Source organism: Prionailurus viverrinus, chromosome E2, assembly GCF_022837055.1.
Source record: "Prionailurus viverrinus isolate Anna chromosome E2, UM_Priviv_1.0, whole genome shotgun sequence".
Classification (NCBI taxonomy): Eukaryota; Metazoa; Chordata; class Mammalia; order Carnivora; family Felidae; genus Prionailurus; species Prionailurus viverrinus.
The window spans coordinates 2,575,843-2,596,037 of record NC_062575.1 but is presented as its reverse complement, the minus strand read 5'-3'; the positions used below and the strand labels follow the sequence as shown (position 1 = coordinate 2,596,037).

Here is a 20,195-nt window from a genome sequence, read left to right as displayed (position 1 = left end):
TAGCCATCAGATGGCCGTAGCAGAGCCCCCCCCACCCTTTCCCCCACGTGTGAAAGCAGAAACCTTTCCCTACGTTGCCGGGTGTCCCCTGGAGGGCAGGATCGTCAGAGCTGTGATGAAGGCACACCGTGGACTCCCTCAAGGGGTGCAGATAGGAAAGAGGGCGAGGGGCTGGAGGAAAGAAGACATAAGGATGATGTTGTCTACCCGAGAAGAGAATGTGTCTGCGGCCTGCCCAAGTCACTCACTCCGTAGTCCAGTGGCTGCCATGGGTCAGGCGCTGTGCCAGTTATCGGACAAGACAGGTTACTACTCTCCATCTGGGACTGGCATTCAGGAGGAAGACGGTTCAATTTATGACAAGCGGTGGCAAGCGTTTTGTTGGGTAAAGCAGGGTGATGGGGTTAGGGACTAAGCACAGGATCAATACCCAGGCTTCCCGTGGGCATCTCATTCGGTTCCAAAGCCGGTAGTGGCCACCATCAGTGACTTGGGGGTATCCTTTGGTTGGGGAATCCAAGAGTTTGGCTTTGAGATCATCGTAGGCTTTTCTTCTTCAACACTGAGGTGTGGGTTTCTACCGGAGAGGTCAGACCTTCAGCCCCGCCCCAAGGCTCGTAGAGACTGGGGTAATGGTTCTAAACTATGGCTTCCCATTAGCATCTCCTTTAAAAAGAAATGCCCAGGGGGCAACTGGGTGGCTCAGTTGGTCGAACCACCTGACTTCAGCTCAGGTCATGATCTCATGGTTCATGGGTTTGAGCCCCGTGTCGGGCTCTGTGCTGACAGCTCAGAGCCTGGAGCCTGCTTCCATTCTGTGTCTCCCTCTCTCTCTGCTCCTCCCCTGCTTGCACTCTTGTCTCTCTGAAAAATAAATAAACATTAAATTTTTTTTTTTTTTTTAATAAAAAGAAGTGCCCAGACTTGGTTCTCAGAGATTCTGATTTAATTAGTCTGCCGTTGGGCACAGCCATCAATATTTATTAAAAGGCTCCTGAGACATTTTAATGTGCAAACAAGGTTGAGAGCTGTAGCTCCGAGAGCTTACTTGAGTAATAAGGTTAGTTAATTTGGTAGAGGAAGAGGAGGAGACATGAGTGACAAGTGCTTTCAATATTTTACCCAAGACAGTCTTGACAGCTGTGCTTTCCTGCATCAGGGACGTTCCTAGCCCCGTCCTACAAGTGAGGAAATCTGTTCCTGTGCGAAGCCCATATTTTCTGTTACAGGTAGACTAGGGTCCTTAAGGAAAGTATCTTGTTATCTTGGCCTCTGGGACTGGCAGGATCAGAGTAGGGGTGATCGTCAAATATTTGATAGCTGGTACAGCAAAAGCTGACTTTTTTTTTTTTTAATATATGAAATTTATTGTCAAATTGGTTTCCATACAACACCCAGTGCTCATCCCAACAGGTGCCCTCCTCAATACCCATCACCCACCCTCCCCGCCCTCCCACCCCCCATCAACCCTCAGTTTGTTCTCAGTTTTTTTTTTTTTTCAACGTTTATTTATTTTTGGGACAGAGAGAGACAGAGCATGAACGGGGGAGGGGCAGAGAGAGAGGGAGACACAGAATCGGAAACAGGCTCCAGGCTCTGAGCCATCAGCCCAGAGCCCGACGCGGGGCTCGAACTCACGGACCGCGAGATCGTGACCTGGCTGAAGTCGGACGCTTAACCGACTGCGCCACCCAGGCGCCCCTGTTCTCAGTTTTTAACAGTCTCTTATGAGCAAAAGCTGACTTTGAAGGGAAGCAATGAGATTGCTCATTAAGTGCCTGGTTCTCAGGTACATTAGGACCTGCCCCCAGTTCAGTGCTCAGCACAGCACCCCAGGATCACAGAGATGTTGGGGCTGAGAGGAAGAACCCTAGTTGTCTGCTCCTGAGGAGAGGCATGGCCGCTGCCCAGTATGTCTTTGAAACTTGTTCCCATCCTGGTTTTTGCCAACCTCACTTTAGGATCAAGTAGTTAGCTTTGTATTGGGGCGCCTGGGTGGCTCAGTTGGTTGTCTGACTCAGGTCATGGTCTCATGATTTGTGGTTTTCAAGCCCCACATCAGGCTCTGTGCTGTCAGCTCAGAGCCTGGAACCTACTTCTGATTCTGTATCTCCCTCTCTCTGCTCCTCTGCTGCTTGCACTTTGGGTCTCACAAAAAAGGAATAAATGTTAAAAAAAAAAGTTAGCTTGGTATTAAATTTAAATTGCCAAGCCCTTTCCACACTATGTTTGAGTCTCAGAAGATAGGCCAGGTGTACTGTTCTCCCCTGAGGTAGTGTGGGATTTACATGATTTTATTTGTGTTGCTTTGAAGAAGTAGTTATATGTGCATGAAACATGATGCCAAAGTGCAGATGGGGTGGGGGGATGGTGAATTTTTGAGTTTTCTTTTCCCATGCCAAGTAACTTCGGTCCTCTCTTCAGAGACGGTCACCGCTGCCAATGTCATGATTATTTTTCCAGAACATGTCTGCCTTTTCAAACATATATATTATGTTTTCCATATTTCGTTTTCTCTAAGTGGTTTTTCTGTTCCTTTTTCACTGTCATTACATCACATCATGGAGATCATTTCACGTAATTCGTGTACAGCAGATTTCTCCACCTTGGCACAGTTGACGTTCTCTGCTTTGGGGTGCTATCTTGTGCAATGTAGGGTGTTGAACAGCATCTTGGCCTCTGCCCACTAGATGCCAGGAGCACCACCACCACCACCCCATCTGTGACAACCACAAATGTCCCCAAACATTGCAAGTGTCCCCTGGGTGCAAAATTGTCCTCAACAAAGAAGCACTGATGTGGTGTTACTTTGTTCCTTTTAAGATTTACCTGGTGTCGCATCATGTTCACGTAACACTCACTTAGCCATTTCCCTATTGATGGGCAATTTGGTTGTCTCCAATCTCTTGGTAACTTACATTTGTTCAGCCCTGGCACTGTTTAAAGTGTGTTACCTGCTTTCACTCATTTAGTCTTCAGAACAGTTCTGTGGCGTCAGTTGCTTGCGTCATTTGCCAGCGGAGGAAGCAGAGGCCCAGAGAGTACACTAGGGAAGGGTAGCAGAGTTAGAAGTTGAACCCAGACAGCCTCCAGGCACAAGTCCTTCACCGCAGGACCATACTGCCTCTTCCCATAAGTCTTGCCACACTGGATGCTCTTGTGTGTCGTTTTATCCACATGCAAGGACTTCCAAAGACAAATACCAGAAATGAGGTTTACTATCTTGAGGGGGTGTGTGCCTTCAGTTTTCAAAGATGTTGCCAAATTATCCTCCTTTGAGGTGGTGGCAGTTTCTCTCCAGTCAGCACTCTGTGAGAATTCTACCCACAGCCTTTTCAGTGGATCTCAGGCTTCCTTGGTCTTTGGGATGCTTGGTGTAAACTGAGATAAAAGTGAGAAGAGAAGGAAGGGAAGAAATTACCATGTGCCTGTGGCTGAAAATAACTCTTGAAAAAGGTAGCTCATGTAAACTTCTAACAGCTAATGGTGAGGCAGGTTTTCTTTTCTCCAGTAATCGGCAGAGGCAAACTTTGAATCTGGAATAATCTAATACCAAACTGCTGTTCTTTCTTCTCCAGCAGTGCTGGGCTCCTCAGAGAAAATGGTTTTGTGGACAAGGATTGTGCTTTTCTAGATTGGGTTGCACGGCTGAGTTCAGGCAGCTATGAGAAACCACAGGATGGACATGATGCCACTTCCTGCAGTAATCTGTTGTACTTGAATTGGAAGGGAAAAAAAGCCAAGGGATGTACTGATCTGGTAAATAGTTTAAAGTATGATTACATTAATACAGGCTCAGGTTTATTATGACATAGGATGCCGAAGTCATGTGGATGTTTCAAAACGAAATAGAACCAACCAGCAGTAGTTTTCTATAATGAGGAAACTGCCTTGGGGTGTGTCACACAGAACTAGGCATTACCTCTATGCTTTGGGAATGATAATTAAAAGTAGAACTCCCAGGCAAAGAATTGAGCTTTATTTTCAGGCTGTGTGGCTGCAGAGTGCTGGGGCTGGCTCACACCAGTTCACAGACCTGTTCTGTACACCTTTCCCCAGCTGTAAGCTCAGTGACATCAGTTTGGTAGCTTACGGTGGGGCCCTAATGGGAGTGTTTACACCATGCAAATTGGCAAGGGCCACAAATCACTTAACACACCCCTGCCCTGGAGTCTAATGCAGAGAGAATTCAGGCATCTAAGACTTTTGGTAGGCCCCCTTGTCTGAGGCTGAAAATTTCAGGCTTCTTCTCTTCATGGCTTGGTCTTTCTGATGACCACACCCTGTCCAGGAGCCCACCCAGAGTCACCTCATTGAAACAAGAAACATTCCTAGTGTTCTTATCACTTAAGCATTTACAAGGGTTTTAGGAGTTCCGTGGTACCAAGGAGGAAGGCAGAGACCAGTGTATGCCTTTTTAGTTCTCTCACACTTAGTGCATTAGCAATGAGAGCTGCGGAGAAAAGAGAAGTCAGGGCTGGGCAAGGGAGACTGGGAGCGGTAGGTAGGAGGGTGGGAGGCAGGTTGCAGTGTTACTAGACAGGTTAGGGTGAGACTGGTAGAGAGTGAGATTGGAACAAAGAGAGAAAGGAGTGAGGAAGTGAGGCAGGGCTGTGGTAGCAAATTCTGGGACTGGCAGGGAGGCCTGCATGAGGAAGGAGAGAAATGTAGGATCTGAGTTCAAGTTTTGTTAAGCCTCAGGACAACTTCAGTAGTTCTGTATTGTTCTTGTTTAACGGGAGAAAAATGGCAGAGAGGTTCAGTAACGTGGCCGTGGTAACACAGCTAATGAAAATAGCCATCACACTTCGGTGGTCTGACTCCAGAGTGATGTTTGACACAGCCCTTCCTCTGACCCAGAGTGGTTAGTGGGATATCTGGATCACCCTCAGCTTGAATCTGGGCTCTGCCAGTTCCCAGCCTTATATGACCTTGGGCAAGTAATCCCTACTTCTCTGTGCTTCATTTTCCTCGTCTGGAAATGGCACTAATGAGAGTACCTGCCCCAGCAAGTTAGGAGCGAGGATTAAATGATGATCTTCACAAAAGTGCCCTGTATTTATTCATCTTAGTATTAATCTTAGGATTGCTACTCTTGCTTATTACTGCTTTTCTCTCTCTCTCTCTCTCTCTTTCTCTCTCTCTCTCTCTTTTAATGTTTATTTTTTAAGAGAGACTGAGGGAGGCGCAGAATCCAAAGCAGGCTCTAGGCTCTGAGCTGTTAGCCCAGAGCCCAATGCGGGGCTTGAACCCACGAGCACTGAGATCGTGGCCTGAACCAAAGTTGGTTCTTTAACTGACGGAGCTCCCCCAGATGCCCTGCTTTTCTCTTTTAAAGAGAGAAGCGTAATAACCAAACATTCTTCTGGCTAGGTTCCCTTAAACAGTACAAGGTCATCTTCTGACTTGCATTTTGTAATTTTTTTTTAAGTTTTTTTTTATTTGTTGAGAGAGAGGGGGGGAGAGAATGATCTGGAGAGGGGGACATAGGATCCAAAGCAGGCTCTGTGCTGACAGCAGAAAGCGCAATGTAGGGCTTGAAGTCTTAAACCATGAGATCATGCATGACCTGAGCTGAAGTTAGACACTTAACTGGCTGAGCCACGCAGGCTCCCCAATGACTTGGATTTTGAATCAAAACATGACCATTTTCAAACTTGAAACTTAATTATGGCCTTGGTTTCATTTATCTTCCCTAACCCCACCCTCAAGGGAGAAAAAAAAAAAAGAACATCTGTAGAGAGAAACATTCCTATTTCCATCTTCTAGACCGTATGCTGCTATTCCTTTGTCATAGAAAAAAAAAAAAAACAATTTGTGACGTATCCACTTTTGTTGGCACTGGGGTGTGATGATGGTATTCTTCAGGTGTGCTGAAGCATTTAGGTGTGAACTTCTATCATGTCTGTTACTTTGAAATGATTTCAGAAAAAAAGGAAAATGTTAACACTTGGTAAAAAGTAATCAGGTGTTCATTTTATTGTTCTTTTTCCTAGATTTCAAATTTTTCAAAATGGAAATTATACTCCCATTTCTGCCTTTTCTAGACCCTGGCCTTCTCCAAAAGACAAGTTTAGAGGGCTTGGAATGACTGCTATTAGAAGTGTTTCTCTGTAAGATGATTTTGGCATAAAATGGTTACACTCCACTCCCAATTTCAGCATGCAAGGAAGCATTCTGGACTGGTTATTGATTGAGTCAACAAGAATTTCTTGAGCACTGCTCTGTGCCAGGCATGTTATTAGCTCCCAGAACAGTGAATGCAACAGTCAAAGTGCTTGTTCTCATGGAGCCCAAGTTAAGGTGAAGGAGATTGTTCCTACATAAACATAAACAAGCCGTTTTCAGGAGGCAGCTTGTGCTATGAAGGAAATGGGGCAATAGAATGGTGTAGACTCTAGTAGAGAGTAGTTGTCCTGTGGAAATGTAACGTAAGACATACAGTTTTTAATTTTCCAGCAGCAACATTGGAAAAATTAAAAAAAAAATCATTACAGTTAATTTTAGCATATTTTATTTAACTTAATATATTCTAAGCATCAACTTGTAATCAATATAAACAATTACCAAAGAGATATTTTACATTCTTTTCATACTAAGTCTTTGAAATCTGTGTTTTTTATACATGCAGTGCACCTCAATTCAGATACATAATTTACATTATTTTATCTGTATTTAAATTTCATAAAACTTACCATTGGAAAAGTAGATTCACACAGCCAGTTCAAACATCCTTCAAAGTTTTACAGTAAATTGAAGATTAGCTTTTAATTTTATTTTTTATTGTTATTTTTTAATGTTTATTTTAGAGAGATACAGAGTGTGAGTGGGGACAGTGGGGGCAGAGAGAGAGAGAAGGACACAGAATCCAAATCAGGCTTCAGGCACCAAGCTGTCAACCCACAAAAGGCAAGATCATGGGGCTCGAACCCATGAAAGGCAAGATCATGACCTGAGCCGAAGTCAGATGCTTTAACTGACTGAGCCACCCATGCGCCCCTTTATTTATTTTTTTAATTAAAAAAAATTTTTTTTAATTTTATTTGAGGGCATGAGTGGGGAATGGGGACAGAGGGAGAGAGAATCTTAAGCAGGCTCCACTTTCAGTGTGGAGCCTGATTCAGGACTTGATCACCCCGGGGTCATGGCCTGCACCAAAATCAAGAGTCAGACGCTTAACCAACTGAGCCACCCAGGCACCCCAGTGTTTAATTTTAGATAACTAAATTTTAATTCATTTATTTTAATATTATTTTGTTATGACTTTAGTGATAAATTAATTGAAATTAAATAACATTAAACACTCAATGGCACTAGCCTTATTTCTAGATCTCAGTTGTCACCAGTGGCACCATGTGCCAATGACACGCATGTAGAAAAACAGGTTCAGAGTGATAGAGGGGGCCTAATCCAGGCCACTGAAGTCTCTGCTGGATTTACGCATACCTGCCTAATGAGTTCCTTCTTCAGCTCCTGTGTCCCCTCCACCCCTCACCAGCAGACACAGTTCATTCACCACATAGCCACCCAATAGGTTTTGTTAAATGTTAAGTCGGATCTATCACTCTTCAGACCCCTGCTCCCTCAGTGATGTCTTATCACACTTAGGATCAATTCCAAGTGCTCCTGACCGTCTTCATGACGTGGCTCTCTCCTGACCTCAGCCATCTCCTAGGCCACCACTCTCTGCCTCATTCTTCAGCACACCATTCACTTCCCTATACACACCAAGCACGTGCCTGCTGTAGGGTCTTTGCACCTGTTGTATCTCTACCTAGAATGTTCTTCTCCAAGTGCCTCACGCACTACATTCAAACCTTAACTCAATGTTGCATCCTCTGAGAGGCCTCTCCCAACCACTCCATCACTCTACCCCTTCCTCTGTGTTTTTGTTTTTTTTTAATATAGCAATGATCTCAGCTGACACTGTTCTGTATGCCCCACTGTTCTGTATTGCCCATTCCTGTTGGAGTAAAGTACATGGGAGCTGGTATTTCTCTGCTTTAACTCTCCTTTTTCCCCAACACCTGGGACATGCTTGGCACATAGTAGAAACTGAACAAATGCTTGCCAAATGAATGGATAGGTGTCTTCGTGTCTCTTTTGCCTCCTGATCTGGAACCTTTTGTTGTCTTGGGAGCAGATAGCATTGGCCATTGCCCTTTCCCAACCCTGAGAAGGGGCAGGAATGCTGCAGAAATTGTTCTGTCATCCCTCCGTGTATGTCTATGCATGTGTGTGTGTGTGCGTGTACGTGCATGGGTAACCAGGGGGAGGGGCCAGAGGATTTGTATCCTAAAGACTCTGGGAACACCCAAAAGGACCTGTCGTCCTCATGATTTCTCTTCTCCCCCAGCCCCACCTTCTCAGCCCTCTGCCCTTCTTCAAATGCGGACCCTCAACGGGGAGGAAAGGATGCCTGCTGCACGAGGGAAGTCCAAGTCCAAGGTAAATAGCGATTCTTCTTGGGGGGAAGTTTCATCTTATAAGACATAGGCCATTTGCTTTCCTTCCATGGAAACTTCTTACCTGACAGAATCCCATCCAAGACCTGTTTCTGTTTCCTCCCATCACCATGGAGGGTAGGAGCATAAGAGCTCTAGCACCCCACGTAACCACTCAGTGCCTGCCTCTCCTTTTTTCTCAGTGTACCCATGGCCATTCACCTATTTGTTCAGCATCTTCAGGGTGTCTGCCAGCGCCATTCCTCAGACAGAAGAGGGGAGCCACCATGATTTCTCGAGGTAGACCTGAGTGCCCAGGCAAGACCTCTGAGGCAGAGGAAGATTCGAGGTTGTGCTCTAGAGTTAATCTGTTAATGTTGCTTTGTTTTCACTTGTACAACCCATACATACAAGGAGGAAATCTCTCTCTGTGTAAGAAATTCCACATAATCTTATATTCAGATTGGGTTTGTTGGAATCAGGCCAGTGAGTCAACCTCCTATTAAAAAACACGGTTCACCACTTAAAAAAAATTTTCTTTTGACGTTTATTTATTATTGAGAGACACAGAGAGAGAGAGAGAGAGGGTGAGCAGGGGAGGGGCAGAGAGAGGAGGAGACACAGAATCCGAAGCAGGCTCCAGGCTAAGAGCTGTCAGCACAGAGCCCGACGTGGGGCTCGAACTTACGAACCATGAGATCATGATCTGAGCTGAAGTCAGACACTTAACCGACTGAGCCACCCAGGCGCCCCGGTGCTTCACCACTTTAGATGATGAACTGATTTTCTACAGTAAACACCTTGAATGAAATTTCTCTAACAAACATTTTTGCCCTATAAGTTATGTGTGTTTGTACTCTGTTGTTGTTATAACAAATTTCTGCAAACTTGGCTGCTCAATCAGCATGTATTTATGGCACACAGTTCGTGCATGGGCAGAGGTCAGGCAGAGAGCAGCCTGGCCTGCCTTAGGTCTCACGAGGCTGAAATAAAGGTGTCGCTTGGTTCTGTGGTCCCATCTGAGGTTCAGGGTCTACTTCTAAACTCATTGGTTATTAGCATATTCAGTTCCTTCTTTCATCGTGGTCCCCTTCCATTTTCAAGCCAGCAATAGCAGGTCAAATCAGGCTTCAGAAATCCCTGACTTCCTTTCTGTTCTCTTCCAGCTACAGAAAATTCCCCACTGTTAGGGCTCCTGTGATTACATCACCCACCTAGATAATCCAGGATAATCTCCCTATTTAAGATCAACTGATTAGTAACCTTGATTACATCTATGAAGAAGCTTGGGCCTGTGTAGTTTAGTCACATGCTCTTTAGAGAGTATGTGGTTAGGAGCATGAATCAGAAGCCAGCTGCTCAGATTGAATTCCATCTCCTCCATTCACTAGTTGTGGATCTTCCATAAATCACCTCCCCTTCTGGGCCTCCTGTTTACTCATCTGTAACATTGCTGTGATCCTCTCAGCAGTGCCCCAGTCACTGGCTAACATGAGTCAGTACCTGTAGGGTACTTAGAAAAATGCTTTGCCTTTGTCAGTGCCCAGTAAATCCAAGTTGCTATGCTTTTTATGTGGCAGTCTTTATTTATTTTTTAGAGAGCGTACGAGTCAGGGAAGGGGGCAGAAGGGGAGAGAATCTTTTTTTTTTTTTTTTATGTTTATTTATTTATTTTTGAGAGACAGAGAGAATGAGCATGGGAGGGACAGAGAGAGGGGGAGACACAGAATCTGAAGCAGGCTGCAGGCTCTAAGCTGTCATCACAGAGCCTGACGCGGGGCTTGAACCCACGAGCTGTGAGATCATGACCTGAGCCGAAGTCGGACGCTCAACTGACTGAGCCACCCAGGCGCCCCTGGGAGAGAATCTTAAGCAGGATCCACCACATGCAGAGCAGAGCCTGATGCTGGGCTTGATCCCACAACCTGGGATCATGATGTGAGCCAAAATCAAGAGTTGGATGCTCAACTGACTGAGCCACCCAGGTGCCCCTGTGATAGTCTTTTTTTTTTTTTTTTTAATATTTACTTATTTTTGAGAGTGAGAGCAGGGGAGGGGCAGAGAGAGAGGGAGACACAGAATCTGAAGCAGGCTCCAGGCTATGGGCTGTCAACACAGCGCCTGACATGGGGCTCAATCCCATGAACCATGAGATCATGACCTGAGCTGAAGTTGGATGCTCAACTGACTGAGCCACCCAGGCGCTCCGACACAGTCTTTGATAATAGCTAAATCATATCATATTGTGTTGTATTTATTTTATTTAATATACCTGCCCCTCTTGGCCTCAGAACCCCAAATGTTTCCTGAAAAGATTCCTGGCACCATTTATGTCCCCTTTTAGGAACAAGTTTCTTGTTGTCTCTAGCCATGTGGAAGCATAAGCCCATGATGAAAGGACATGTGATTTTCTGTTTCAGGTGCCAGTGACATTTGGGGATTTGGCCATCTATTTCTCCCAGGAAGAGTGGGAGTGGCTGAGCCCCATTCAGAAGGATCTGTATGAAGATGTCATGTTGGAAAACTACCAGAATCTGGTCTCACTCGGTAAGGCCTGCCCCCCCCCCCCCCCCACCATAATCCACAACCAGCCTGTTGTGGGACATAAATTAGTCTAGTCAGGAAAACAGAAGCCACTACAGTTTTGTTTTATTGTTTAACAGCTGTATTGATGTGTAATTCACATATATATACAATGTATATAATTCAGTGGTTTTAAATATTTATAGAGTTGTACATCCATCACCACAGTCAGTTTTAGAACATTTTTATTACCCTGAAAGAAATACCAGACCCATTAGCAACCACTCTTCATTTCTCCTTGCCCACTAATTCCTTTAGATTAGGCAAACACTAATCTACTTTCTGTCTCTATGAATTTGCCTGTTCTTGGCTTTTCATAGAAATGGAATCATAGGTATGTGGTACTTTTGTGCCTGACTTCTTTCACTTAACGTAATGTTTTTGAGGTTCATCTGCATTGTAGCATGTATCAGTGCCCCCTTCTTTTTATGGCCAATAATATTCTACATTTTATTTATCCATTCATCAGTTGATGGGCCTTTGGGCAGTTTTTAACTGGAGCTATTATGAATGTGCTGCTGTGAACATTCGTGTATGAATATTTTTGTGGACATGTATTTTCATTTCTTCGGGGTATATACCTAGGAGTGGAATTGCTATCATATGGTAACTATATATGTAACCTTTTGAGGGCACCCTCAAAATTTTTGAGAGAATTTAATAAAAGGAATCATCAGGTACTGTTAAAAGGTAACTAGTGGACACAGCTGATTGATAGATGATAACTGTAGGTTGCAGCCATCACCATCCTTGGGCTAGGCATACAAAGGGGAGAGTTTGGGGTTTTTAGGACTTGAAGGGACTCACACTTCTGAAGGAAGAGAGAGGTGTGCTGACTAGTCTGTTACAGTCATGAAGAGTCAGGCTGAGGCTTGTTCTGAGAGTGCAGGAAAAAGAAAAATGAAAACCAGCAGAGCCCCTGGTGGTGGTTGCTGGTTGGTTGCTGGTGGATGCTGATAGGGAGCTGCTGATGAAGAAGTGTGGATTGCAGAGCCCCAGCCCCTCGACCCAAAACAGATCAAAGAAGGTGGGAGTGGGAGCTAAAGGCAATAGACTCAGGAGTTTCTGGCCTGACTTTTCAAGACCATAGTTGGCTTTGTAGAGTTAGAAATGAGCACCACCTCTCACTGTAACTGAACTTTCATCCTCCTTTTCCGCCTGCCCTTTACGTCTTCTGTGTACCCTTTGTGGTCATTAACCCCCGTTCCCATTGACATGGGGCTTGGCCCTGACATCTGTGGCATCCACATCCTGCTCAGTTCTGATGTTTTTCCCGAATGCAGGACTTTCCTTTCGGAGACCAAATGTGATCACCTTATTGGAGAAAGGGAAAGCACCTTGGATGGTGGAGCCAGTGAGAAAACGCCGGGGCTTGGGTGAGTGACAGAACCAAAGCCTATACACTGCCATTGTGTGTAAGAGCGCCCTGCATCTTGAGGGGGCAACCTCTTGATATTTGAGAGCTCCCAGTTTCCTTACCTTAAAGGCCCCAGGCCTGAGAAGAAAATTCCAGTCTCTTTTGTGCAAGCTCTAGAAGGAGAATAACCAACATTTAATAAACCTTTAGTAGGTAACAGACATACTTTAAGTATAGGTTCCTCCCAGTCCTCTAAGGTAGGTATTATTATTTCTGGTCTATATATGAGGAAACTGAAGATCAGAAGAGTTCAGTGACTTGCTTACGGTAACCCAGCTAGGAAGTGGCATTAGAGCTAGGTTTGAACCCCAGTTTCTGGTCTCAGAAGCTCAGTTCTTAATGCCCTCATCCCAGCCTTCCCTGCCTCAGCATTTCCCTTCAGAGAAAGCATATTCCACCTTCTCTCATGATAGTATTTCTAATGATAATGTTCAAGCTCACATCATTCCTTCATTCTTTAAAAAAAAAAAAAATTTCCACAACTGTTCACTTTGACTACTTTCCAAGAGCTCATTCTCTTTTCTGATAGATTCTTTTTTTATCAGGTTATTTTTACTTACTTAAACAGTTTTATAAGAATTTTTTAGTTGTAAAAAAATTCATAATATTGAGTTCATTTTAACCATTTTTAATGTACAGTTAAGTGTATTCACATTGTTGTGCAACAGGTATCAAGAACTTTTTCATCTTCTAATAACTTCTGAAACTATACTCACTAAACACTAATTTCCCTCCACCCCTCCACCCAGCCTTCAGTAGTCACCTTTCTTTATATTTCTCTGATTTTGATTACCGTGGATACTTTGTATGAATGGAATCATACAGTATTTGGTCTTTTATAACTGTTTTTTTTGTTTGGTTTTTGGTGTTTTTTTTTTTTTTTGTTTTTTGTTTGTTTGTTTTTTTTTTTTTTTTTCTGAGCATAATGTCCTTGAGGTTCATCCATGTTGTAGCCTTTTTTAAGGCTGCATAATACTTCATTATATTTATCACATTTTTTGTATCCATTTATCAATGGATAATTGGGTTGTTCTGCTTTTGGCTACTGTAAATAATACTGCAATGAACATGGGAGTACAGATATGTATTTAAGATCCTGATTTCAGTTTTTTTGGATATGTACCCAGAGGGAGGATTGCTGGATCATATGATAATTTTATTTTTTATTTTCTGGGGAACCTCCGTACTGTTTTCCATAGTGGCTGCACCATTTGTCATTTCCACCAATAGTATACAAGGGTTCCAGTTTTTTGTCAACACTTGTTATTTTTTGTTTTTTTGATAGTGGCCATCCTTACAGGTGTGAGGTGATACTGTGGGTTTGATTTGCATTTCTCTAATGATTAGTGATGTTGAGCATTGGCCATGTGTATAAGTGTCTATTCAGGTCTTTTGCTTGTTTGTTAAAATAGGGTTGTCATCTGTTGTTGTAGTTCTTTATTCTGTGTATTAGTCCCTTATCTGATGGATGATTTGCAATTATTTTCTCTTATTTCATAGATTGCCTTTTCACTCTCTTGATTGTTCCTTTTGACATGCAGATGTAGTCCTATTTTTTTTATTTTGTTGCTTGTGTTTTTTGGTGTCATATCTCAGAAATCAATGCCAAATCTAATGTCTGAAGCTTTTTCCCCAGTGTTTTCTTCTAAGAGTTCAGTAGTTTTATTTATTTATTTATTTATTTATTTATTTTTAATGTTTATTATTTTTGAGAATGAGAGAGACAGAGAGCAATCAGGGGAGGAGCAGAGAGAGGGAGACAGAATCTGAAGCAGGTTCCAGGCTCTGAGCTGTCAGCACAGAGCCTGATGCAGGGCTTGAACTCATAAATCGCGAGATCATGACCTGAGCCGAAGTCAGACACTCAACCGACTGAGCCACCAGGCACCCCAAGAGTTCAGTAGTTTTAGATTTTACGTTTAGGTCTTTAATCTATTTTGAGTTAAAATTTTTGTTTTTGGAAGAGTGAGAGAGAAGGAATCCCAGGTAGGCTCCCCGCGGTCAGGACAGAGCCCAAGTGGGGCTTGAACCCACAAACAGTGAGATCATGATCCAAGCCAAAATCTAGAGTGGGATGCCAATCAACTGAGCCACCCAGGTGCCCCCCCTCTTGAAGTTTTTTTTGTTGTTGTTACTTGGGTTTTGTAGGGTTTTTTTGGGAGAGAGAAAGAGAGTGAGCAGAAGAGAGGGGCAAAGGGAGAGAGAATCTTAAACATGCTCCACCATTCTCAGTGCCGAGCCTGATGCAGGGCGTGATCCCATAACCCTGGGATCATGGCCTGAGCTGAAATCAAGAGTCTGTCACTCAACCCCCTGAGCCACTTACACCTTTATATATAAAGTGTAAGGAAGGGTCCAAGATCATTCTTTCGCATGTAGATACCCAGTTTTCCCAGCCCTGATTGTGAAAGAGACTGCCCTTTTCTCTTGAGTGGTATTGGCCTCCTTATTGAAAATCATTTGACCAGTTATGCAAGTGTATATTTCTTGACTTTCTATTCTGTTCTGTTAGTCTTTATATCTATCTTTTATCCACTACCATATCATCTTAATTACTGTTGATTTGTAGTGTATTTTGAAGGATTTTTTAAAATTATTTATTTGTTTTCTTTTAGAGAGACCACCTGAGCTGGGGAGAGGGGCAGAGGGAGAGAGACAGAGAATCCCAGACAGGCTCCACACTCAGTATAGAGCCTGATAAGACCCTCGATCCCATGACCCTGGGATTATAAGTGCAGCGAAATCAAGAGTTAGATGCTCAGCCAGCTGAGCCACCCAGGCGCCACAGGCCCTGCTTTTTTAGTATGTTTTGAAATCAGAAAGTGTGAGGCATCTAACTTTGTTTCTTTTTTTCAAGATTGGCTATTTGGGGTCCCTTGACATTGTATATGAATTTTAGGAAATTTTTTTTTCTATTTCTGTAAAAAATGTCATTGGGATTTTGATAGGAATTGCATTGAATCTGTAGATTGCTTTGGGTGGAATATTAAGTCTTCCAGTCCACATGCACAGGATAGCTTTCCATTTATTTGTACCTTTGATGACTTTTTAGCAATGCTCTGTAGTTTTCCATGTACAAATTGCTTGAGTTAAATTTATTCCTGAATATTTTATCCTTTTTGATGCTATAGTAAATGGGATTGTTTTTCTTGTTTCCCTTTCTGAGTGGTTGTTGTTAGTGTATAGAAACACAACTGATTTGAGTCTTGATTTTGTATCCTGCTGTTTTTTTTGATTGGATTTGTTTATTGGTTCAAACATTTTGTATGTCTGTGTGGAATGTTTAGGCTTCTCTACAAAGAAGATCATGTCATCTGTGAACAGGCAGAATGTCACTTCTTTTCCTTTTTTTAATGCTTTTTATTTCTTTTTTTAAAAAACTGCTCTGGTTTGAGGCACCTGGGTGGCTCAGTTGGTTAGGTGTCTGACTTTGGCTCAAGTCATGACCTCACGGTTCATGAGTTTGACCCCTGTCAGCACAGAGCCCGAAGCCTGCTTCGGATTCTGTGTCTTCCTCTCTCTGCCCTTCCCCTGCTTGCATTCTGTCTCAAAAATAAATAAACATTTAAAAATTAAAAAAAAAACAACCCCACTGCTCTGGCTACAACTTCTGGTACTATGTTGAATAGCAGTGGTGAGAGTGAGCATTCTTGCCTTGTTTCTGATCTTAGGAAAGGGTTTTAGTCTTTCCGTGTTTACTGTGATATTTGCTGTGGGTTTTTCAATTACGGAGTTTATTATGTTGAGGTAGTTTCTTTCTATTTGTAGATTGTTGAGTGTTTTTATCATGAAAGCGTTTTGAATTTTGTCAAAAGTTTTTTCTGTATCAATTGATCATCATGTGGCTTTTGTCCTTTATTTTGTTAATGTGATGTATAACAATGATTGATTTTCCCATATTGAACTGTCCTTGCTTTCCAGGTGTAAATCCCACTTGCTCATGTGTGTGATCTTTTTAATGTGCTGTTAAGTTCAGTTTGCTAGTATTTTGTTTAGAATTTTTGCATTAATATGCATCAGAGGTACTCATCTGTAGTTTCCTTTTCTTGTGTTGCCTTTGTCTGATTTTGGTATTAAGGTAAAAGTAGCCTCATATAATGAGTTATCAAGTATTCTTTTTGCTTCTGTCCTCTGAAAGAGATGATGGAGAATTGATATGAGTTCTTTTAAATATTTGTTAGAACTCATCAGCAGATGCATCTGGGCCTGGTGCTTTCTGTTTTGGAAGGTTATTGGTTCATTTTTTTTTTCTTTCTTTTTTTTTAAGTTTATTTTGAGGGAGAGAAAGAGCAGGAGGCTGAGAGAGAGCCTGTCAGCACAGAGCCTGATTCAGGGCTTGAACTCCCATGAGATCATGACCTGAGCCAAGCCCGAGTTGGATGCTTAACCAACTGAGCCACCCAGGTGCCCCTATTGATTCAATTTCTTGAATAGATAGAGGCCTATTCACATTTTCTGATTTCTTGTGTGACTTTTGGAATACTGTTCCTTTCAACAAAATGGTCTCTTTCATCTAGGTTATCAAATTTAAGGGCATAGAGTTGTTCATAGTTTTCCTTTATTATTCTTTTAATTTTCATGAAATGTGTATTTCTGTCGTGTCTTTCATTTCTGATATTAGTAGTTTGTGTTTTCTCTATTTCTTGGCCTAGCTAGAACCTTATCAATTTTAGTGATTTTCAAAGAACCAGGTTTTGGTTTCATTGTATTTTTCTATTGATTTCTTGTTTTCAATTTCAGTGAGTTTTGCTGTAATTCTTATTTTTTTCTGCTTATTTTAATGTTTGTTTTTGAGAGAGAGAGCAGGAGAGGGATAGAGGATCCAAAGTGAGCTCCCCACTGACAGTAGTGAGCCCAATTTGGGACTCAAACTCATTAACCGTAAGATCATGACCTGAGCCAAAGTCGGATGCTCAACCAACTTGAGCTACCCAGGTGCCCCTCTTCTGCTTATTTTGGATTTGATTTGCTCTTTTAATGTTTTCCTGAGAAGGAAACTTAGATTACTGATATTATGTATTTATTTTGTAAGTTTATTTTTTTGAGAGACCGAGTGTGTGCCAGCAGGGGAGGGGCAGAGAGAGAATCCAAGCAGGCTCCACACCGTCCACGCACAGCCTGATGCAGGGCGTGATCCCACGAACTGTGAGATCATGACCTGAACTGAAATCAAGATTTGGATGCTCAATGGACTGAGTCACCCAGGTGCCCCTCATTTTAGATCTTTGTTCTTTTCTAATGTGCTATATAGTGCTATAAATTTCCCTAGGATAAACACTAGTTTCGTTGCATCCCACAAATTCTGGTAAGTTGTGTTTCTGTTTTCATTTAGTTCAGAATATTTAAAAATTTCTTTTGAGAGTTTGTTTTTTGTTTTTTGTTTTTTTTTTTAATTTGACCGTGCGGGTGCATGAACAGGGAAGGTGCAGAGAGTGGGGGGAGAGGGATTCCCAAGCAGGCTCTGCTTTGTCAGCACAGAGCCTCATGCAGGGCTCTATCTCACAAGCCATGAGATAATAACCTGAGCCAAAATCAAGACTTTGTTTCTTAACTGACTGAGTCACCCACATGCCCCTCATGTGTTGTTGAAAATTTAACCTCCAAGTATTTAGGGATTTTCCACTGATCTTTCTGTTACTGATTTCTAGTTTAATTTCATTGTGGTCTGAGAGCACTGTGTGATTTCTATTCGTTGTTAAGGTGTGTTTTAAGGCCTAGAATGTTGTCTGTCTTGGGGAATATTCTGTGTAAGCTTGGGGACAATGTGACTACTACTGTCATTGGATGAAGTGGTCTGTAGATGTCAGTTATATTCAATTGAAAATGGTGTGGTTGAGTTCCCCTGAATTTTCTGCTTGCTCAATCTGTTCATTTATGAGGGAAGGATGTTGAAGTGTTTTAATAACTATGATAGTGGATTCATATATTTCTCCTTGCAGTTTTACAGTTTTTGTTGATTATAGTTTGATGCTCTGTTGTTAGGCATATACACATTAAGAATTGTTATGTTTTCTGAAGAATTGATTCTTTCATTATGTAATGCCCCTCTTTATCCATGATAACTTTCCATGCTTTTAAGTCTGCTCTGTCTAGAATTAATATAGCTACTCCTGCTTTCTTTTGATTAGTGTTGGCATGGTATATTTCTCTCCATTCATTTACTTTTTAAAAAATTTATTAATGTACTGTTTAATTTACATCCAAGTTAGCACATGGTGCAACAATGATTTCAGGAGTAGATTCCTTAATGCCCCTTACCCATTTAGTCCATCCCCCCTCCCACAACCCCTTCAGCAACTCTCTGTTCTCTATATTTAGGAGTCTCTTATGTTTTGTCCCCCTCCCTGTTTTTATATTATTTTTGCTACCCTTTCCTTATGTTCATCTGTTTAGTATCTTAAATTCCACATATGAGTGAACTCGTATGATATTTGTCTTTCTCTAATTTCACTTAGCATAATACCCTCTAGTTCCATCCACATAGTTGCAAATGGCAAGATTTCATTCATTTTGATTGCTGAGTGATACTGTGTTGTGTATATATACCACATCTTCTTTATCCATCCATTCATTTACTTTTAATCTATGTCTAATCTATATCTAAAGTGGGTTTTTTACAGACAGACAACACACAATTGGGCCATGTTTTTTAATTCACCCTGACAGTCTCTTTTAATTGTTACAGTAATTATACTGTTGACATTCAAAGTGATTACTCATATAGTTGGATTGATACCTACTTCTATACATAATAAATATTTTTTATTGTCTTTATTCCTGCTTTTGTCTTCTCTTTTTCTGCTTGTTGTGGTTTTATTTTGTTTTTTGTTTATGTATTTTTAAGTAGGCTCTACACCCAGTGTGGGGCTTGAACTCAAACCCTGAGATCAAGAGTTGCATGCTCCACCAACTGAGCCAGCCAGGCGCCCCTCTGCCTATTGTGTTTAAAATTTTTTTTTTTTTAACGTTTATTTATTTTTGAGACAGAGAGAGAGCATGAACGGGGGAGGGTCAGAGAGAGGGAGACACAGAATCTGAAACAGGCTCCAGGCTCTGAGCTGTCAGCACAGAGCCCGACGCGGGGCTTGAACCCATGGACCGCGAGATCATGACCTGAGCCGAAGTCGGCCGCTTAACCGACTGAGCCACCCAGGCGCCCCATGCCTATTGTGTTTTTAAACGAGCATTTCATATGATTCCAGTGTTATCAATTATACTTTTTTGTTTTTTAAGTGGTTGCCTTAGAGTTTACAGTATACCTTTACAACTAATCCAAGTCCACTTTCAGGTACCAGTATATCACTTCATGGGACTGTGCCTTATAATAACAAAATAATGCTAATTTCTTCCTCCCATCACCTGTATCATTGTTATCATTCATTTCATTTATATATAAATATGATAAGCATGTATATATTACATGTACATACATAAGATGAAAAGATGACCAAACATTATTGAATACATTGATGCTATTATTTTGAATAAACTATTACTGTTAGGTCAGTTAAGAATAAGAAAAATAGGGGTGCCTGGGTGGCTCAGTCGTTGGGTATCTGATTCTTGGTTCCAGCTCAGATCATGATCTCACAATTTGTGAAATCAAGCCCCACGTCGAGCTCTAGGCTGACAGCACGGAACCTGCTTGAGATTCTCTGTCTCTCAAACTTTAAAATGAAAATGATAAAAAAATAAAGGTTTTTTTTTTTTTCCTTCACTTATTGTTTCTTCATTGCTCTTCTTTTCTTTCT

General features: G+C 42.1%; 1 protein-coding gene across 9 annotated transcripts in view; it reads left to right on the top strand.

Moving 5' to 3' along the window:
* ZNF667 (zinc finger protein 667) overlaps nucleotides 1-20,195 on the top strand; it is an 80,906-nt gene that overhangs the window by 37,747 nt on the left and 22,964 nt on the right. For 7 of the 9 annotated variants that reach the window (XM_047834469.1, XM_047834464.1, XM_047834465.1 and 4 more), the window contains exons 2-4: nucleotides 8,357-8,448; nucleotides 10,865-10,991; nucleotides 12,311-12,403. In XM_047834469.1, coding sequence (XP_047690425.1) covers nucleotides 8,389-8,448; nucleotides 10,865-10,991; nucleotides 12,311-12,403 — 280 coding nt within the window. In that variant the 5' untranslated portion in view covers nucleotides 8,357-8,388. Of the gene's footprint in view, nucleotides 1-8,356; nucleotides 8,449-8,647; nucleotides 8,745-10,864; nucleotides 10,992-12,310; nucleotides 12,404-20,195 lie in introns of all 9 variants that reach the window. The other 2 variants (XM_047834468.1, XM_047834467.1) reach the window with 1 other exon arrangement.